The sequence below is a fragment of the Syngnathus typhle genome, linkage group LG3 (assembly GCF_033458585.1).
Source record: "Syngnathus typhle isolate RoL2023-S1 ecotype Sweden linkage group LG3, RoL_Styp_1.0, whole genome shotgun sequence".
In the NCBI taxonomy this organism is placed as follows: domain Eukaryota; kingdom Metazoa; phylum Chordata; class Actinopteri; order Syngnathiformes; family Syngnathidae; genus Syngnathus; species Syngnathus typhle.
In genome coordinates, this window is record NC_083740.1 from 2005633 (window position 1) to 2023764 (window position 18132).

Consider the following 18132-nt stretch of genomic DNA (forward strand, 5'->3'; position numbering starts at 1 on the left):
TTTGAAAAGTTATCAATTTGAAAATTTATTTCACTGCAATAACACTTATTGAACATTGCTTGAGAGTGTGTCCCTATCAAATGTGTATAAAAATGAATCCAGGACCCTTTTACAAACAACCATAACACCACAAATCTGCATTTGAAAATATTGCAACCTCTGGTGGCATAAACTGAAGTGACGTGCTTCCACCATCAAACCTCGTGAAACAACCTCACCAAGACACAAAATGCACTAATTAAAATACTGCATTTTAGGATATTTACCATAAAATTCTTAATTTTTTTGGTTTAAAAATAAAATCATAATAAATCAAGACATTGTTTAGGAGTGTCTGCTTTAAAAATAAACAAACAAAAAAAATACCACCAACCCCGCCAAAAAAATACTAAGGATAAAAACACTTGGTTCCGCTAATAAAAAAGAATCTCAATAGATAGTTAGGTCCTCATGCTGACAAAAAAAAAAGTCATCCAGCGTTAAAAAGGCACAATTGGCAGAGGGCCGTGATATTCGGATGTCTGCTGAAAGAAAGCCAAAGAGTGCATCGATTGTATAAAACGCGTTTTTTTTTTTTTGTAAGTCCAAAAGCCACGTTTGGAACGTGCACAATATGCAAGCAAAGCCCTGTCCATGATTTATGGCCATACATACCCGTTTACATTCAGGGCTCGACAAGGCACGTCGGTGGGAGGGGGGGGGGGGCAAGGGTGAGGGGAGGGCGGGTGTCTCATGGATACCATGTATAAATGGGCGGAAGAAAAACAAATAGGTCCATGGCTTGAGAGAACCCAACAGGTGAGGCGAAAGCGTAAGATAATAATTCCATATTGTGTCCATTTTTGGAGGCTACAGCATCTCCACATAGTTCTCAGGAATGAGGCCCCGCTTGCCCTCCAGTTCCCCCTCCAGCCAGCCCGGCTCTCTGGACTGGGTCACTGCAGAAGGAAGTGGTGGTGGTAGGGCGTTTAGGGGTAAGGTGTTCAGGGGGACGGGAGTAAGACAGCAGAGGGGAATCAAGTGAGTGTGAGCAACTGCACTGCTACGTTTTTTTTTTTTTTTGGATCTCAGCAAAAAAGTTCACCTGGAATTGTTCTTCGTAAGGACATTTTGACTGAATATGACCGCAATTATTTTTGTCATTTTGAACACATCCAGTAAATATGACCAAGGGAGTCGGCGTTACGATTTCTGTTTTAAGATTTTTTTTTTTGATCTCTAAAAGTGTAATGAGGCCAAATCTAACATACTTTGTGCTATTACGACAATATTTTTTATATCTGCAGATGTAAGGATGTCAAACGTCGGACTTTAGGAGCAATATGGAACGGCCATTTCATTCTTTCAGTTATTTCATTGTGGTACGCAAACAAGACAGGTGATTGGGGTTATGGGATTTGTCACAATTAAGACTGGAGCAAGAGTACGACACCCAGATTCTCATTTCCTGTAGGAGTGATTAAGGCTCCGTCGGAAATCCGAACACCCCCCCCACCCTGGCCATCCCCTTGCCCTCCCTCTTTGGTCTTATCTCAGTGTTAGACAGAAGATCAGATCGGGAGTTCGTTTTTCCTCCCGATCCAATATGCACTTACCGGCGTTGAAAATTGCGCCGATCTGGAAGGAGAGCTCCGAGTCGTGCTCGGCCTCGCACGGGTACACCGCCTTGGCTTTCCTGCCTATGACGCTGAAAAATGGAGGCAATCAGTGAGCGGGGCTGCCGTGCGCTTGGCGGATTAGACAGCGCTTCCATTGAGACCTAATACGTGATCCTCCTGGCTCTGAATCGAACTTAGTTGACGGGGAGCCTTTACCGAACCTTTCATATTGCATCACTGGCCATGATGGACACTATTTTATGGTTTGCAAACTGACAAGTTTTTTTTTTTTTTCACGATGGCAATGAGCATCACTTTGGTTTCATGATTACAATAGTGACTTGCAAATTCACCATTTTTATTTCTCCCTGATCCTTGCTGAAAAACTCACCTATTCCTGTTTTTTGTGCTCCTTCTGAAAGGCCCTAAGATGCCACATGATGCCACCAAAGCCCTGCCTAGTAGGAAAGTAGTACATTGGCGTCAAAGAAGTAAGTTGAAGTGATACATCACGACGACTGAGAAATACGATTTGAATGTTGGGCTAAGTTTAGCCTGGGTTGTTAGTGGAAATTCTATCATTTCATTTTAATCTTGGTTTTGCGTTTGAGGATTTCCGATTTCTTTTTTTTTTTTCCCTCTCTCTTTAATCTGCCGGATTTTCCCGTAAACAACTGCGTCATTTCAATCCTTCTGTGCATCACATCACACGCTTTGAGTCGAAATAATTAAAATAGGGAGCCCAGATTTTGGTTTGTGCAAAAACAGAGATAGAGGAAAGCTGTTCATTCCTGGGAAATGATTAAAAAAAAAACAAAAAAACATTAGACTGTTTTGCCTGCCATCGCAAAGTGTTATCTCCGAGCCAGCAGCATTGCCAGGTAGGCGCCGAGCGCTCCCAGCGCGATCGATAAATATTTCATATTCTTTTCTTGCAGAGCCGCAACAACAACACGCAATGAAGGAGGATGTTTGAGGGAAAAAAAAAAAAAAAAAAAAGCAACAGGCTTGCGATCACATTTTCTACATTTGTCGTGTTGTTTCTACATTAACCACATTGGCCAGAAAAAAGGTTGAAGCATTTAAGTCAAATGGCCAAAAGACAAATTAAGGATCGTGTTCAGGAGCAAGAGTGGAAGGGGAATTTTTTTTTTTTTTCTTTTTTACCTCTCTTTGTCAGGTGTGCAGACATGCTGGGATTCTCCTAACCAGGTGGCTGCTGCCATGGACGCTCTGCGGAACAAAACATGACAGCTTAACATCAAAATATATATATATAAAAAATATATTTATAAAAAAAAAAACCATACTTTGGCTACAGAGTTTGTCTTTTTGTGAAAAAGTGACATAAGGGATTTCATGAGCCAGCGGTAGCGATGGCAAAGAACAGCAGACGTCCCGTTGTCATGGCGACACGCATGAACCTTCCACTGAGCCTCGCTCGACTTGACTATAAGCAAGTGTGTTGCACGTTCAAACAGCATGGAGGCCGCCAGCAATCGGACCGCATGGACTCCATCGATTTGACCAACCGCTTCCTCGGGATCAATGAGCACGTGTAAGTCACGCGGTGCTCGACTCCACTCTCGTTGCGAGAACGAACACATCCTCGCGTCGTGGTTTGTGAAGCTGAGTCGCTCTGACATTTCCCACCGAGTGCGTCTTGTTGTTAAAAAGCCAACTTTCTCAAATCTGTAACCGTCGTTACAATTGGAAAGGCTAATGCTAAGCGTCCCAAATCATATCACGGTTTATCGGTAAACCGTTTCACGGCTAATCCGGGGCATCAGCGGCGACGGCTGTGCTTTACGTCACCCGCTGTCAGAACTGCCGATTTCTTGGGCGTGAACGTCCAGGTCCGGACGGGGGGTCCGGGTGAATGCAAAGGAGAGTGGGGAGTGGAAGCCAGACTTCCCTCTGCGTTGCATGCCTGCCCTAGGGCCAGCGCTAATACATCACAAAATGGGCAAATTGCTGCCTAGCTGCCGCTCCCATAGAGACGCTAATCAAGGGAATTAGAGGCGAGAGTCAGGGAGGGGAGGGGGGAGGGGGGATGCTGGAGGTCACGAGGATGAGAGAGATACTGCAAAGCTTTCCCCAACTTGTCCATACCCAGCGGTGGATGCTCTGTTGGGACCCCGCTTGAGGGTGATTTATAGCTCCGCAGCGGCGCTGGCCCACTGCGGGGCTCAGCTGCATCACATCGCCACGGGGGTGGGGGACGGAGCGCCGGCGCGCAGCAAATCCACTCATTAACCCGGACCTCGGCGCAACCGCTGTTTGCCCTCGTCGCGGTCGAGCGGATCAGATGGGGGGGGAAAGTCACCGACGTTTATCTACGACGATTAAAAGCATTGAAATAAATCGACGCTTAGGCGATTACAAACTAGCGGACACCCGGTCGTTCTAGAAAGGCGTTCGATGCGGACGAGGTAAAACGGATTCATCCGGAAAAAAAGAAAATTGCGCTCACAATTACGGCTAAGCCAAAGCGAGGGAAATCACTCATTCCCGTCGCTGTGGTGGCAAAAAATAGCAATTTTTTTTTTTCCTCCCCAGGAGCTCATCTGTTGTTTTCCTCCATCAGCGAGAGAGCTAAGCCTTTTCGGTAAACATGATTAAATGATGTAAATGGGGACTTTGCAATTTGGGCCTCGTGGGGAATATTTACAAGTATAGACAGATATCACTTAGACGATATGGAGAGAAGAGACATTTTAAAAATATTTAATACTACTTTAACTCTTTGAGCACCGCTGATGTGATATGACGTCAACGAGAACCGGAACACTGAGTGCCGGTGACGGCATTTGCCGTCAACACTTTTTGGATCTTCCGCTAACAACCCAGGCTAAAATTGCCTCCTCCCTTATATCAAAAAGATTTTCGACATGGTCGTTACGGGACTGTCTCCTGCGTCAATGTCTGCGGTAGGTTTGAATATCAACTGAGATTTTGGATCTGGGTCGCGGTACGGTCCCGCAGTCGAGAATTTATCGGTTGACAAGAACCGCCGCTTCTCGTTAAGACGACGGGAAACCTGCCCCGCAGCGGCCGTGGTTTTTTCATCCCGGCACGCAGCTCCAAGTAACAGGATGAGGAGGGCGATCGGGTGTCATTCCGCTAACGGGGGGAAAAAAAAGAAAAAGGCTAGCAATGGGATTTCTGGTAGAACGGGGCTAAAGCTGAGAAGTTGAGCTCGTCGTGCCAAGCGCGATGCGTTTGGGCGTGCGGGGAATATAAGTTGCGAGCCACCGTGTTGTGATTTGCACTAGTTTGCCCGCCAGTGGCATGTGGAAGGACGAGTGATGTTGGAGTAGAAGAGGAAGAAGAGGAACGATGCCACTGTGAAACGCTGCTAGCAAAACTGTGAAGCTAAAGCTGATTATTAGTGTGGAAAACTGGCGCAGTGTTACACTTTGAACCCGGACATTTCAAGTTTCTCGGATCGCATAACGTATTCGAATTAAGAGATGGGAGATATAAAAGCTCAGTTGAATATTTGATGGAGAATATTTTGAGGATTTTGGAGGGTTTAATTAAAAAAAAAAAAAGAATTAAAATTGCTATTGCTAAGATCGTGATCTTGCCGAGGATATTAGTCCTTTTCAATTTGAATAAAAAAAAAAAAAAGGTTGGTGGAGTGCTGACAATGAAACTCGTTGAATGCAGTGTACCAAAAGAAAAAAAAAGACGAAAAAAAAGATGAAAAAAATCTGATTTTTTTTCCCACTCGAATGATACTCTATCATGTCATTTAAAAAAAAAAAAAAAAGTTAATGTATTCGACTGAGTCAGACTGTGCCTTTGCAAAGTCCCCTTTATGACATTCATGAGGGCAACGGAACAGATTCCACACTTCTTTTTGGGATCGGGGCCGAAGCTGGAGCTCCGGGGTGCCCGCCATCTCAATTTATGAGCGAACAAAGTCGGGATGACACCCGCTGACATATGGCGGAAGTCTTCATGAAGGGACGGGGGCCGGGCGGCGACGAGAGGGTAAACAAGATGAATATCTGGCCGACGTCAATACGATTTACACGGCCAAAGCGCGGCCACCTGTCCGCCGAGCAAATAAGCCAGAAGATTTATGATCTCGTCCCGGCTTGCTTGCGGCCTTCTACGTATGAAAATGTTTTGTGGACTGTAATTCCAGACTTGATTCACAATTGAAATGAAAGTCCTTTTTTGGCATCCATAGTGTCTACTATGCAAAATGAGAGAGAGAGAGAGAGAGAGAGAGAGAGAGAGAGAGAGAGAGAGAGAGAGAGAGAGAGAGAGAGAGAGAGAGAGAGAGAGAGAGGGCATGTATCGCATAATAACTTGAGGAAGGACTCGCGGAAGGGTCGGAATGAAAGAGGAAGCGGCATAATCTTCCCCTCTGTCAGCCGCTGATGGGAGTCGGCGAAGGGCGAGCGAGGGAAAGATTTCAAGGTGAATTCATAGACATGACACAGCAGCACAAGAAGGATGTGAAGCGTGAAGCCACAACTCATCCGCCGCATCGACATTCAGGACGACATTCACGGGCCCGTGCTGCTGCTCTGTGTGTGTGTGTGACTCACTTGGAGTTGCTGGTGCCCGAGGAGAGGCCGACGCCGAGAGGCAAACGCTCGCTCCTCTCCGGCGTGGCCGCCTCGGAAGCCGAAGCGGACGAGGACTGCGACGACACCGACTCGTTGCTGCCCATTGACGTTTCGTCCGTGGCGAGGTTGGAGGAGTCGCAGGCTGATGATGACACGGATGGTTACGAATTTCTTAATCAACAGTCTCGCATATCAAAGCTGATTGATTAATTAGCAGTGACATCACAAGTGTACATAACAATCTAAGAGATTTTTTTTTTTTTTTTTTTAAAGTCGGTGATATCGGACACATGTAGCGTCGCACTCTTTTTTTTTTTTACCCGCCTCAAATGTCCCTCAACCAGCCAACGACCGGATGAGACAACCCAGACTAAATCCATTATCAGCGGCTGCTTAAAAAGCTTAAAAGGGAATTACCGCAGCCAGCCTAGATATTAAAATTTGCCAATGCGAAGATTTAAACTGGTCCTTTTCATGATTGCACAGAAAGCAAGAACCCTCAAAACGAGATGGTGTTACCGTACATAAAAATGTTTTCATTAACTAGAGACGAGAGAGCCTCTACAGTTTGGCCATTAATGCGGTTTTAAAAATAGCCACCCGTCAGCAAAACGTGGCGGCGAACATCTCCCGCAGTATTCCGGAAGGTTGCCGTGTCAATAATGGATGGGATCAAGTCCGTGTGTCCACACTGCGGCGAATCCAAGAGCGCAGTTCTTGGGTTTAGAATCAGTGTTCGACTGGCCTAGCAAACTCGAACCTCGTTGTTGTTTGATTTGAATTCAAATGAATATGCCATCGGCATGACGCTATGACTCGACGTGATGTCATCCAGATGAGCCGCTCGCCCCTCTGCGGACGGAAAGATGGGCGGCGTCTCTTACCAGTCGGTATGTCCATGACTTGGGGGTTGTAGACGGCCAGCGGACGGCTTTGTCGATTCATCTTCTTGGACTGCCTCGTGGGGGCGGAGACGGTCGGGGCGGCGTGTGAGAGAAGGCACGACTCGGGAGCATCGGTGAAGATCTGAATACACGATGAGAAGATGAGCTGAAAACAACTGGCCGGCATGCCTGTTGTGTTCACACTTCCTAAAAAAATTTTTTTTTTTTTCTTCTTCAAACTTTTGTCGCGGGCTTGGTTTTTGAATAATGCATGAAACTTCAGGAATAAGCAGGGAGGTGCACAATTTGATGATGTCGAGAGACACCGTAGTTGGGAAAATAAAAGCACTCTCCTCCCCCAACCCAAAAACGTAACTAAAGTACGTTATCGTCTTACGGGGGAAACTAGCCTCGGTCTGTGATAGAATAAAACAAACTTTGTCCCGAGCAGTGTTTACATACAGACTTCAGAAGCGGAGTTTAAAGAGAATAGGTGTGCTGAGGAGAACGGAAGAGCACTGAGAGAGGATCACTGAGATGAGGAGGATGGTGGTGGTGGTGCGAGGAATATGAAGGAGGGGAGGGGGGGGGTAGTCGAGGCGAGAGAAAGTGGCAGAGAAAACGCGAGTGTGAACAAGCGAGGCAGACGCACGGGAGGATGGCATGAGAGAGAAAGTTTGTTGGAGCAAGGCAGACAAGGAGAGAGAGCGAGAAAGTGAGAAATCTGATATGGCTGAGACTTTGGGCTGCCTCTCTGTGGGCAGATGGAGGTGAATGTAAAACGCGGCTGCTCTGCTATCGGGAGGGGATTGACAGGCTCCAGTTGGACTCTGGCTGTGTGGAAAGTTTCTGTCTGGCAGTCGCTACGTCAGTCCAAAAATGTTTCCAAAAAAGGCCCTCACCGGGGTAGGCACAAGGCAGTGTTATTGATTCTGGTTCGTTAAGACTTTTGTTAATTAATGTCAAATCCACAAGAAGAATGGATTTCAGCACAATCATTTCAACTAGGGACGTTCGATATCACTTTTTGTCAGACCGTTCGATCCCAGTACGATCACTCATGTCTTGAGTTGTCAACGATACCGATATCAAGTCTCGATATCACTATTTTTAAACTGAACCCACCCCCCAAAAAAGACAGATAATTTTAAATAAAGACCGACATATTCAAGGTAGCAATTGAAAGTACAGTAAGTATAAAGCTAGCCAAATAAATAAATAAATAAAAGTATGAATTAAAAAAATAGAAAAATAAACGCCAAAATAGCAAAATAAAGAAAAGAATAAATAAATAGACTCAATAAATAAACAAATAAACAGACAAACTAAACAAATAAATAAATACAAATAAATGAAATTGAATAAATCATTAAACTGTTATCAACACACTTCCGAGTTTGGTCCCTTTGAGAGTTGCTACCTTCTCTTGGTGCTCAATGAGGATCTCCACCACGATATTCTGGAACTTGAGATCCATGATGGCAGCCACCGTGTCCTCTTGCGGCCTCATCAGCGTTGGGCCGAAGACCACGCCCAGGTTGGCCACCGTCATCAGATTCTGCTTGCTGTGCGCAGCCACGCTGCAGAAACACGGACGAAAATGTCATGGAAAAAAGTCAATCGGACAATTTCGTAACAGGTGGGCCATTCATTTTTAATATTGCTTTTACAAAGGATATAGTAAAGACGTGAAATAGTTTATGTAAAATTGGAGCATTTTAGAGTTGGGAGGTGGAAAACTGAAGGAAGAACTCCGTTTTGAAGACTTTTTTTTTCTTTTTTTTTTTAAAGACAGGTGAAGGGATTTCACAGTGAAATTTTGCTGCAGTGCGGTGCGGCGCATCTGCAGGGGAAAAACGGCTTCTTAAATAGCTCCCGATGATTCCTTTGAAGACAAAAACGTCGGTGACAACTCGCATTTATAACATCTCTGAAACCATTTCAGATAGGAGTGTGAAATTCTGGCTCTGCTTCCTTTCCCCTGCAGGACATGCACACGCGCCAACTTCAGGAAAGAGAGAAAAAAAAAAATAGATATATTCAGACTCTCTCCAGTCTGGAGAATTTCACGGCGGATAATCCAAATTCAATTTCAATAGCGCTGGTTTTTTTTTTTTTTTTTCTTCCCTCTCCAACAAGAGCCTGATCTCGCAGTGGGATTCTATGAAATAAGAACCGGCAGACTTTTGCCGCCGCGGGGAGGAGTGGGATTATTTACTTATCCTCAATTTGCTCATACTAAGTTTATAAAAAGCTTGCAGAGGTAAAACCTTGTAATGTTGGCTAACGTTATTTCTTGCTGATCTAATCTCGCTGATAAAAAGTGAGGCGCAACTGTTGATCACCCGCAGTTGGGCAAGTCAGGAGCGGGGACGTTCGAGTATGGGGAATTGATATTATTTAACAAATATATTCATAAATAATTCTTAAAATGGGCCTTTTTTTTTTTAATTGCTAGTATAGAAAAGATTTGCCTGTTTGTGATGATGTCACAGCTAATTTGCATACGCACTGCCTCCATTAATTAAAATGCTTTTGGCTTTAAAGGGGAAGTCAAGTCAAACCTTTTTTAACGATATGTTCTTTGCGCTACCGTGTTTTTTGGACTATAAGGCATTTTTCTAAAGAATAGGTCCATTTTTTTGGAAAGGTCTTTCTATTAGGCCCATCATAGCACAAACCAGGAGAGTCAAATTTACAAATGTTATTGCTTACCGATCTTCCAAAATATTTTTTACAACTTCTGCCTAATAGTCAGTTCCCTCAACAGATGCCTCCCCCTCCCATTTGCAGTTGAGCAAATTGACAACCCCTTGGCGGTTATTTGTCAAAATACACGAAAAGGCGAAAGAGACGCGCTAACACAAGCGAGGCTGCTGGCGCCATCGGTGGCGAGGAAAGAGATGGAGTGACAGCAGGGAAGGGGGAGTGAAGACTGAAGAGTGGGAGTGAGGGAGAAGGAGAAGAAGAAGAAGCATGTGGAGTGAGAATGAGGAGACGGACAGGCGGGCGGGACCGAGCCAGTTCCGAGCTGGGGAGGCTGCAGATTGCATGAACTATGACCGCTGTGGGGACGGCCATCACTCACTTGGCCAGATGCTTCATAAACAGCCCGAGGACTTGTCGATTCTTCTCCGGTAGCTTATGGACAAGGCAGTGGACGGCCTGGATGCGAGACTCTGGACTGCCGCCCTCTGTAACACACACACAAAAAAAATAAAAATCGAATAAGCAAGTGGCAGAAGGCCAAGAGCAGCGATTGCAATCATCCTATCAATTCCACTTATGGGCCCGAAGCGCCTAATAGGACACATTACGAAAAATAAAAAGTTAGCAGATCTTTAAGGACGCAATCGTCGGAGGGCAATAAACTACCAGGATGGAGGGGGGGGGGGCGCTTAAGGGCAAGGGGATGATGCTTTTCCATTTAAGAGGTGTAATCGTAATATACGGCCTGCTGGAATTTGGCAGTGGAGAAAAAATGGGGAGGGGGGGCTGGCAGAGGAGATAGATTTACATTAAAAAAAATGGCTTAAATATCTCCTCACACATGGGCATCTGAGCGCCCACGCCGGGTAGCATTACTATGGGAACGTAGGATGGCGTCATCTGTCAAAGAAATAAATACATATCAGCTCTAATCCACTTTTCAACCCTGCTTCTCCTCTCATTGCGAGCGCCTGATAAAAATGTCAAATCTCATCCAATTATAAGCGCTGGTTTTCAATCAGATTTAATTAAAAACAACATCATGAGGATGGTTGCCATTCAAGGTCAGAGGGAACATTTGGAGGTAAATGAAACAGCAGGCTAAAAAAATAAATAAAAGTGAGATTAACACACAGGCAGGCACGAGTGTTCCACAGTTGAGTGGCTCATGAATGCCACTCTACATTGATGCGCAACTCTCACAAGTGTCAAGAAAAAAACAAAAAAAACAAAAACTGAAAGGAAAGTGAGTGAGAAAAAGTTAAGAAAAGCTCAGCCGAGTCAGTGGAGGTGTTGGAAGCACTTTTGAGGAATGCTGCAAAGGACTTGAAGTCAACCAATCCAGTTTCAGGTGACGAGCTAGTACTCTTTAGGAATGGCGGCTATTTTATGCAACAAATCCCAATTTTTATATTAAAAAAAATATAATAATAAAATTTTATATAAAAATATACAAAATAATTTCAGATTTTTAAAAATATATATTTTAAGTGAGAATGCACTTTTTAGATTCACAATTTTAAAATTGGAAGCACAGCGTGCTTGCTTCAAGCCGTCTGTCACGCCCAGTTTAATGTAAAATTGACACGTGAGAAATGAGAATTCAAAATGATATATTTGATGGCCAATATTTTAACCAAACCAAATCATTTTATCGAATGAAAGTTTTCTCGAATGCTAGCATAACATGCAAAACACGATCGGTAGCGGTGTTGGTGGGACTTACTCGCCGGGCTGATGAATTCTTTGTAAAGTCCGTAGGTCATCAGTGGCTCGGGAAGGCTCCTGCACGGGCAGAAGGAAAGTCGAAATAAGTGAGGGAGGGGGGAGAGGAGGGGACAGAAATAGCAGCCCTAACTGTTTTATGGGGTGTGTGCACAGTCATGATTAATGCGGGCCGGGCCGGGGGAATTAGATGGCGCACGTGTTGAGATAACCAAGTTCATCTGAAGGTACTTTCACTGGCGAGTTGGACGCCATCCAGCAAAGACTTGGAGGAAACTGAGGACATTGGTCTTATCCCAGCAAGCCGGACACAAAGTAGACAAGTCAAGCGCAAGACTTCCACGTAATCGACTTTAGAAAAGAAATGACCTGGAGAGTTCTTTTAAAAAAATTGGCAAATATATTACACGCGTTTCGATTCACGGTATTACATAATGGAGGATTTTAAGTTGAATAACCAAACACAAAGCCAAGATTCCAAAGTAACAATCGTATTGCGTTGGCCTGAGCACAAAAAAAAAAATAATCTGCAAGATTTCACAAGTTTTCACTCATAAAGGTTTACGACATACTTTGACTACAGAACACATCATTTCCATTTCCAACAAGAAAAAAATGCCATCCAAATTGAACATGAACTATGGTAGAGGTTAGTATATGCTCATAAAAAAAGAAGAAAAAATAAATAAATAAATAAATAAACTTGCCTGAGGTACAACTTGAGCGCGCTGGTTATGGTTTTCACGTCCCACTCCTCGGAGGTGCACAGGTCCACGTCGTTGCTCTTCTCATCTAGAACAAATTTAGGAACATGAAATTGTGCAGAAAATAAAAATACTCACTATAGTATATAGTATAGTTTTTTTTTAAATATTTATATAGATATATATATTTTTTTCATAAACTTAAAATAGACAAAATATTTTTTTTTTAAAAAAAGGAGGACTGTGTTTAGGGAAAGGATTGGAATCAGTACTAAGAACAAATTGGGACTTTTTCTTAGCGAGGCGAAAATAAATATATAGAGTGAAAATTGCAACGAGACGCACCAGGCGATAAAAGCGCTGCGTCTGGGAGGCCTTTCGGTCCCGGCGGATGTGAAAGGAAGTTAGCACTTCTGCACTCATTACAAGATTAATTAATCCCTCACTACTTCAGAGGCTGTGCCGGGACTCTGGAGACTTGTCGGGCTGGGAATGGGAAGTCGCACAAGCGTGCCGCGTCATACGTCAGACGCGGGGAACGTTCCTCATCTATTTTGGCCCGACACCGTTTCCTGGATGCTTTATCACGCTTATTTCTTCTTTGCCTCAGGGGCAAGTCTTTGCTGGGCAGACCCAGACACCTTTCGATACAGATTTGATTAGTTTGGACAAATGTTGGCCATTTAACCAAGTTTGGGGCAGGGTGTTTTTTTTTTTCTGTAAAAACTATTCCCATTTTTTTTGCCACAAATTAGCATTTAAAGCTAATAGGAAAGTAGTCATTTGTATCTGCTGTTCTGACAAGCGAGCATCATTCTCTTTCTAAGGGCACATTTCTTGTATTGAATCTGGGTAGAGTATCAGCTCATGGGAGAGCGTGAGCGTGCAGCTTTGGGGAAGACGAGACCGCCCGGGCCGCTCCCACTGCCTGGGTTTGTTGTCATGCTCAACGCGGCGCTGGAAAAGTGAGTCTCGCGTCTGCCAGAGCAGGCGAGGAAGGGGGGGGACGCGACGAGGCAAATGAAGGCTGAGGAAGGATATGGTGCGTGTGTGCGTGTGCACTCTGAGTGACAGCCAAACTCTAACCTTGGCCTATTTTGAAGAAACCGTGTCACACACCGCTTTAGGACACCTGGGAACTGTTATGAATTGTGTAACACACACACACACACAAAAAAAGAAAAAAAATCTTACCAATCATTAACGAGAGGAGCTTCTGAACCTTGGAGCTGACTCCCACGACTCTGTACAAGCCTTGGTCGTTTATACCTGTGCAATAATCATAAAATGGTGCTTGAGTGGCATTGCAGAGGCTTTGGTGGCACGAGAACGAGCAGAAAACATCAAATAAGTGTAAGACAAGTTGTCAATTGCAAGGAAAATACTATAACGGGACCTAAAGGTGGCTCACGCCTGCCCCCTGGCGGACACACACGAACACTGCAACAAAGTAGTTCCTTCACCTTGGTTTTTGTTCTCTCTCTCTCTCGGTTTAGTAGCATCAGGCTTAATGGTGAATAAAGTTGTAACATTTTCTGCATGATCATGCTCACCTCGTGTCTCGATGGCGCTGATAGAGTTCTTCACGAAAGTTAGACCCACATCATCCAGCTGAGCGTCGACTGCAAGACAACAATGGATATTTAATCAAATAAAAATAAATTAGACCCACTACTTTTTGGCTCATAAAAAAATAATACATAATCCCAACACTTACTGCCTCTTTCTTTCGAATACGTTCTCCCAAGATATCGTCCAATCTGCAATGAGACATATTTTGTTAGTGTGGCAAAGCGACGAGGCCACAGGTGAGCGTAGGAGTCACTTTGGTGTGAGCTGCGGATGATGACAAAGTGCAAAGCTGGTTGACTCACCAGGTCCTTCCCACCCATGGCCAGCATCCAGAATTTGTGGTCACCCTCCGAGAGAGCCTGCACTGTGAGGGCTGTGCCGGGCCTGATGAAGACGGCGCATCTCATCAAATAGAGGCTCATGGTGAGCTGCCATTTCGAAGATAACCAAACTTACCGATCGGTAATGTCGAGCTCCAGGCAGAACCTCCTGTCCAGCACGTCTGTCGTTTTGCGGAGGCAGGACTTGAGCGTGACCGACTCCGTCTCGCCCTGGAGGTGAAAACGAGATTATTGCCGATAGGTTCTGAAAGTTTAACATGTCCGGTTTGTACAAATGCGGACTCACGCTCCTTCCGCCGGATCGGTGGTCAAAAGTCACCATATGTAGGATCTTCTGCTCTTTGACAAACGTGCAGTAGCGTTTTACCCAACTGGACCCAAAAGGTGGGGGTCCTGAAAAAGCAACAGAAGATGATGCTGCAAGTGGATTTGAAATATTTGCATATCGAAGTGGAACGCAAATGGGTACGTTTTTCCTGGACGTAAAGGTAACCCTCGCAGCTGATGGAGCTCGTCTGTCGGTACTCTTGAGGCGCCTCTCGGATCCTTTTCATGAGCTCGTTGACCTCCGAACGCGTGCCCTCGAATCGACTCCTCGTCTGGGAGAGGAAAAGTGTGACATTTGCAATTAGAAGAAAGAAAAAGAAAAAAAAAAGGTGGGCACAGATGGCTCCAATTCTAAAATCTAATTTCAGGTTGAGTTCATATTGAAAATGTTTTTGTTTTTTTATCTTTACATTTTGAATGTTGATCTGTAGCGCGCGTTTGTAATGGTCGAAGTCCTTGGCAAGCTCGAAACCTTGGTGATAAAAAGTGAAGACCGTCTGAAAGAAGGCCAGCATCTGCAAAAAGAAGACCACACCGATACGAGGACATCATGTGACACATTTTCGGGGTTGGAGTTGTTTGGGAATTTTCGTTTTTCTTGCATTTGATTTCTTTTCATGTTGAGTTTTAGGTAGATCTTTTGTTTGCCAAGTTGACAAAATGTAAAGTGGATTCAAATGGATCTTAAAATTGATCTTTGACGTCTATATCAGTTAGTGGATGAGTTTAGTTTTTTTTTTTTGCTCCTAAACATTGGCATTTTACACCGAAAATTTACATAGCGGTATTTCCATGCGTGGCTGGGCACTCACCGGCTCGACGCACTCAAATTTCTTCCTCTCCTGGATCTCCTGCAACTTGCTCACGTAGTCCAGCGACTCCTCCTGGAAGTGCTGCCTCATGGTTTCCACCTGGAAGTCTGCCTGGAGGGAACACACACGTGGCGAAGATCACGTGATCAAGACGCAGCCTGGAATACGTTGCGGCGGGCGTTACGACTTAACGCGTCCTCTTGTCGTCGCTCGATGAAAAAGGTTGAAATTTGAGCTGAAATAACCGCAAAGAACGAGCTGAGGGGAACGCTTGAAGGGAACAAACGATGATCCAAGGAGAGTGTGAATCATTCGGTCTGACTCAGGGCGATAAACTCAACCAGTGTCATTAGTGGACGAAAATATGAGCAAAGGAAAACCGAAGGACTCTCCTCTCTGGGTAACAATTGTGTATGTTCCTGCAACTGAAGGAAATCCCAACAAGATAATCACCATAATTATATGTTATGATCCTTACAGCAGAAGACTATCATCAGCTGTAAAAGTCCGTTTACACGTCAATGAATCAACAATAATAAAAAGCTTTCGGGAGGATTTCCTCATTTTCTGGGCTTTGCTTCAATCGGAGAAGAAAAAAAAAAGGGATACGACATGTCAAAATGACTTTTTAATTGTCTTGAAAAATAAAAAACCCAGCCAGCCCAGCCATCAAGTTTGCAATCAAACAACGGAGGAAATCTTTTGTTAGCTGCCAAATTGCGTCAAGCTTGAATGTTGCCCCGCTGTGACCTAACACGGAGCTCATTTGCATAGAAGGACGCCAAAGCTTGAATTCATTTTTATCTTTTTAAATACGCCGCTGTGCAGACTTGTACCCGTTTGCCGCAAAGTTTAGACAACGTCAACAGTTTCAAGTGTCCTCTCTTATCACCTTACATGGACAGGCGGGACGACAAAAACAAGCTAGCGAGAGGTGGCCGGGGGTCTCCGTTCAGATGGCGCTATGGATGGCGGCGGCCGCAGTTGACCTCGGTGTTACGGTCACACAGAGTGCATGCTTCCTCTGCCAAGCAGCCAGGAAAAAAAATGTCGCTGGGAGGTGCGTCACCGGGAGCCTCGAGTGGTCCGGCGGGGCTTGGCGGCGGAACACCGCAACCCAAACAAGAATAGAAAAAAACGCTCGGAGGCTAAACGACTACAGAGGTTGTTCGATTTGTCATTAAAATAGAAAATATTTATATTCTCTAAAGCATGAAAAATAAGCTTTTACAATTGAGTTAGAATGAACTAATTCTATTTGTTTTTGGGGATGGGGTTATTTGTTCCACCTTAGAATTCTGCATAGCAACAAGTGACCATGTAAAAGAATTACTATGTGTGATTTAAAACAATGACATTTTCAGAATCACACCTTTAAGCGACTTTGGGTATCTAGAAAAGCGCTATATAAATCCCAGTTATTATTATTATTATTTTATTCGCTAGATTTGGTCCAACCTAATGGATTTATTTACCTCACGTTTGTTTTAGGAATACCACCTCAATATTTTGGGAACATGAATTGAATGTGCTTTTCCAAATACCTCTTGTAGCTGGGGCTCCTTTTTCTTGGCAGACATGTTGAGAAGCTTCTCCAGCGAGCTGTAGTATTTCTCCGTCTCTTTCTCATACTTTTTCCTCTCCGCCTGCACCGAGAAGAGCCGTGTAAATGTCAGCGGAAGGCGAAACAAAGCAAATGTTGGGGGGGGGGGGGGGGGGGGAGAAGAGGCAATTAGTCGTCATAGCGTACCCTGACTGTGCCGAGTTGCTCTTTCCTAAACTTCTCCAGGGGTTTCATGAGGGTTTCTGTGATGTTTCTCATCTAGACAAAGAGGGCCAGACAAAAATACAAACCTCAATAACGCCTTTAATAACATGTTATTGCTCATTGAATGACCACAATCAGCTCATAAAAATTTCTAATTGGTGCTTACCCGAGCCCATGTTATTTTCCGTCCACAAAATGTGGTTTTCAATTTAGTTGTCAAATTTATTAGACAAAATTATAGCTGCGCAAAATTAAAAAAAAATAGTTAAGTATCTCATGGTGTTTTATTTTTTCATTTTAGTGGAGCACTGTATTTTAGTTTTATTTCTATTTTATTTTCTGCTGAAAAAATGTGTTTTTCAATTCAGTTATCAAATTTATTACAGGCAAAATTATAGATGCTCCAAAATAAAAATAAAAAGTTAAGTATCTCATAGTGTATTATTTTTATTTTAGTGTAGCACTGGCACTCTTTAGCCAATGAGGCGTTTATGAATTACGCTACATTGTGTGCGGCGGGGTCAAACATCATGACCTTTGGAGATCCGACCAATCAACATATTTTCCCTAATTCCCTTAGGGGTGCTCGAGCAACGGCGGCCACAAGTCGGCTGGCTGTCATCTCCGAGTCACGAGCTTCTGTCTGTCTTCTAATTACGATGAGGATGAGCTCATAGCGAGCAGGATTGTGTTTAAAAGCGCACAAGGAGCCGCTCCCATCAAGGTGCAGCGCCAGTGACCCTTAGACAGGCACTCAGGACTCGCCACACTACCAGCATTCATGTCCCCAACCAAGCAGCCCCCTCCCCATTTTTCTGCTGCTGGAGAAAATGAAATTCGCCTCCCGGGAACTCTTGCAGGACGAGAACCAAATATGGACATTAATACGCGGCGGCAAGAGGTTGCAGGTATTTCCCAGACTTTTTCAAGCAGGCTCAAACGGGTCGCGCTCACCATCAGCTCTCTTTGGTCTTCCAGGTTCCTGAGGAACGAGGAGAACTCCTGCAGTGACTCATCTGGAAAACATGAGTTTAATGATTTCTGATAACGATGCAAAAAAAAAGAAAAGAAGGGGGGGAAGAAAGTCCATAAAAGCAGATATTTTG

The 18132-nt window shown here is 44.3% G+C and overlaps 1 protein-coding gene across 1 annotated transcript in view; it reads right to left on the reverse strand.

Moving 5' to 3' along the window:
- Positions 1 to 18132, reverse strand: part of arhgap10 (Rho GTPase activating protein 10) — a 23812-nt gene continuing 5680 nt past the window's right edge. Inside the window, exons 3-23 of the mRNA XM_061275509.1 lie at positions 17981 to 18042; positions 17009 to 17080; positions 16803 to 16904; positions 15259 to 15369; positions 14857 to 14961; positions 14589 to 14718; positions 14406 to 14512; positions 14235 to 14329; positions 14081 to 14162; positions 13924 to 13966; positions 13760 to 13828; positions 13401 to 13475; positions 12210 to 12294; positions 11504 to 11562; positions 10157 to 10262; positions 8489 to 8648; positions 7069 to 7210; positions 6164 to 6326; positions 2766 to 2831; positions 1596 to 1687; positions 1 to 938 (exon numbers count right to left, since the gene is read on the reverse strand). Of these exons, the coding sequence (XP_061131493.1) occupies positions 850 to 938; positions 1596 to 1687; positions 2766 to 2831; positions 6164 to 6326; positions 7069 to 7210; positions 8489 to 8648; positions 10157 to 10262; positions 11504 to 11562; positions 12210 to 12294; positions 13401 to 13475; positions 13760 to 13828; positions 13924 to 13966; positions 14081 to 14162; positions 14235 to 14329; positions 14406 to 14512; positions 14589 to 14718; positions 14857 to 14961; positions 15259 to 15369; positions 16803 to 16904; positions 17009 to 17080; positions 17981 to 18042 (2015 nt within the window). The 3' untranslated portion in view covers positions 1 to 849. The remainder of the gene's footprint in view (positions 939 to 1595; positions 1688 to 2765; positions 2832 to 6163; positions 6327 to 7068; positions 7211 to 8488; positions 8649 to 10156; positions 10263 to 11503; positions 11563 to 12209; positions 12295 to 13400; positions 13476 to 13759; positions 13829 to 13923; positions 13967 to 14080; positions 14163 to 14234; positions 14330 to 14405; positions 14513 to 14588; positions 14719 to 14856; positions 14962 to 15258; positions 15370 to 16802; positions 16905 to 17008; positions 17081 to 17980; positions 18043 to 18132) is intronic.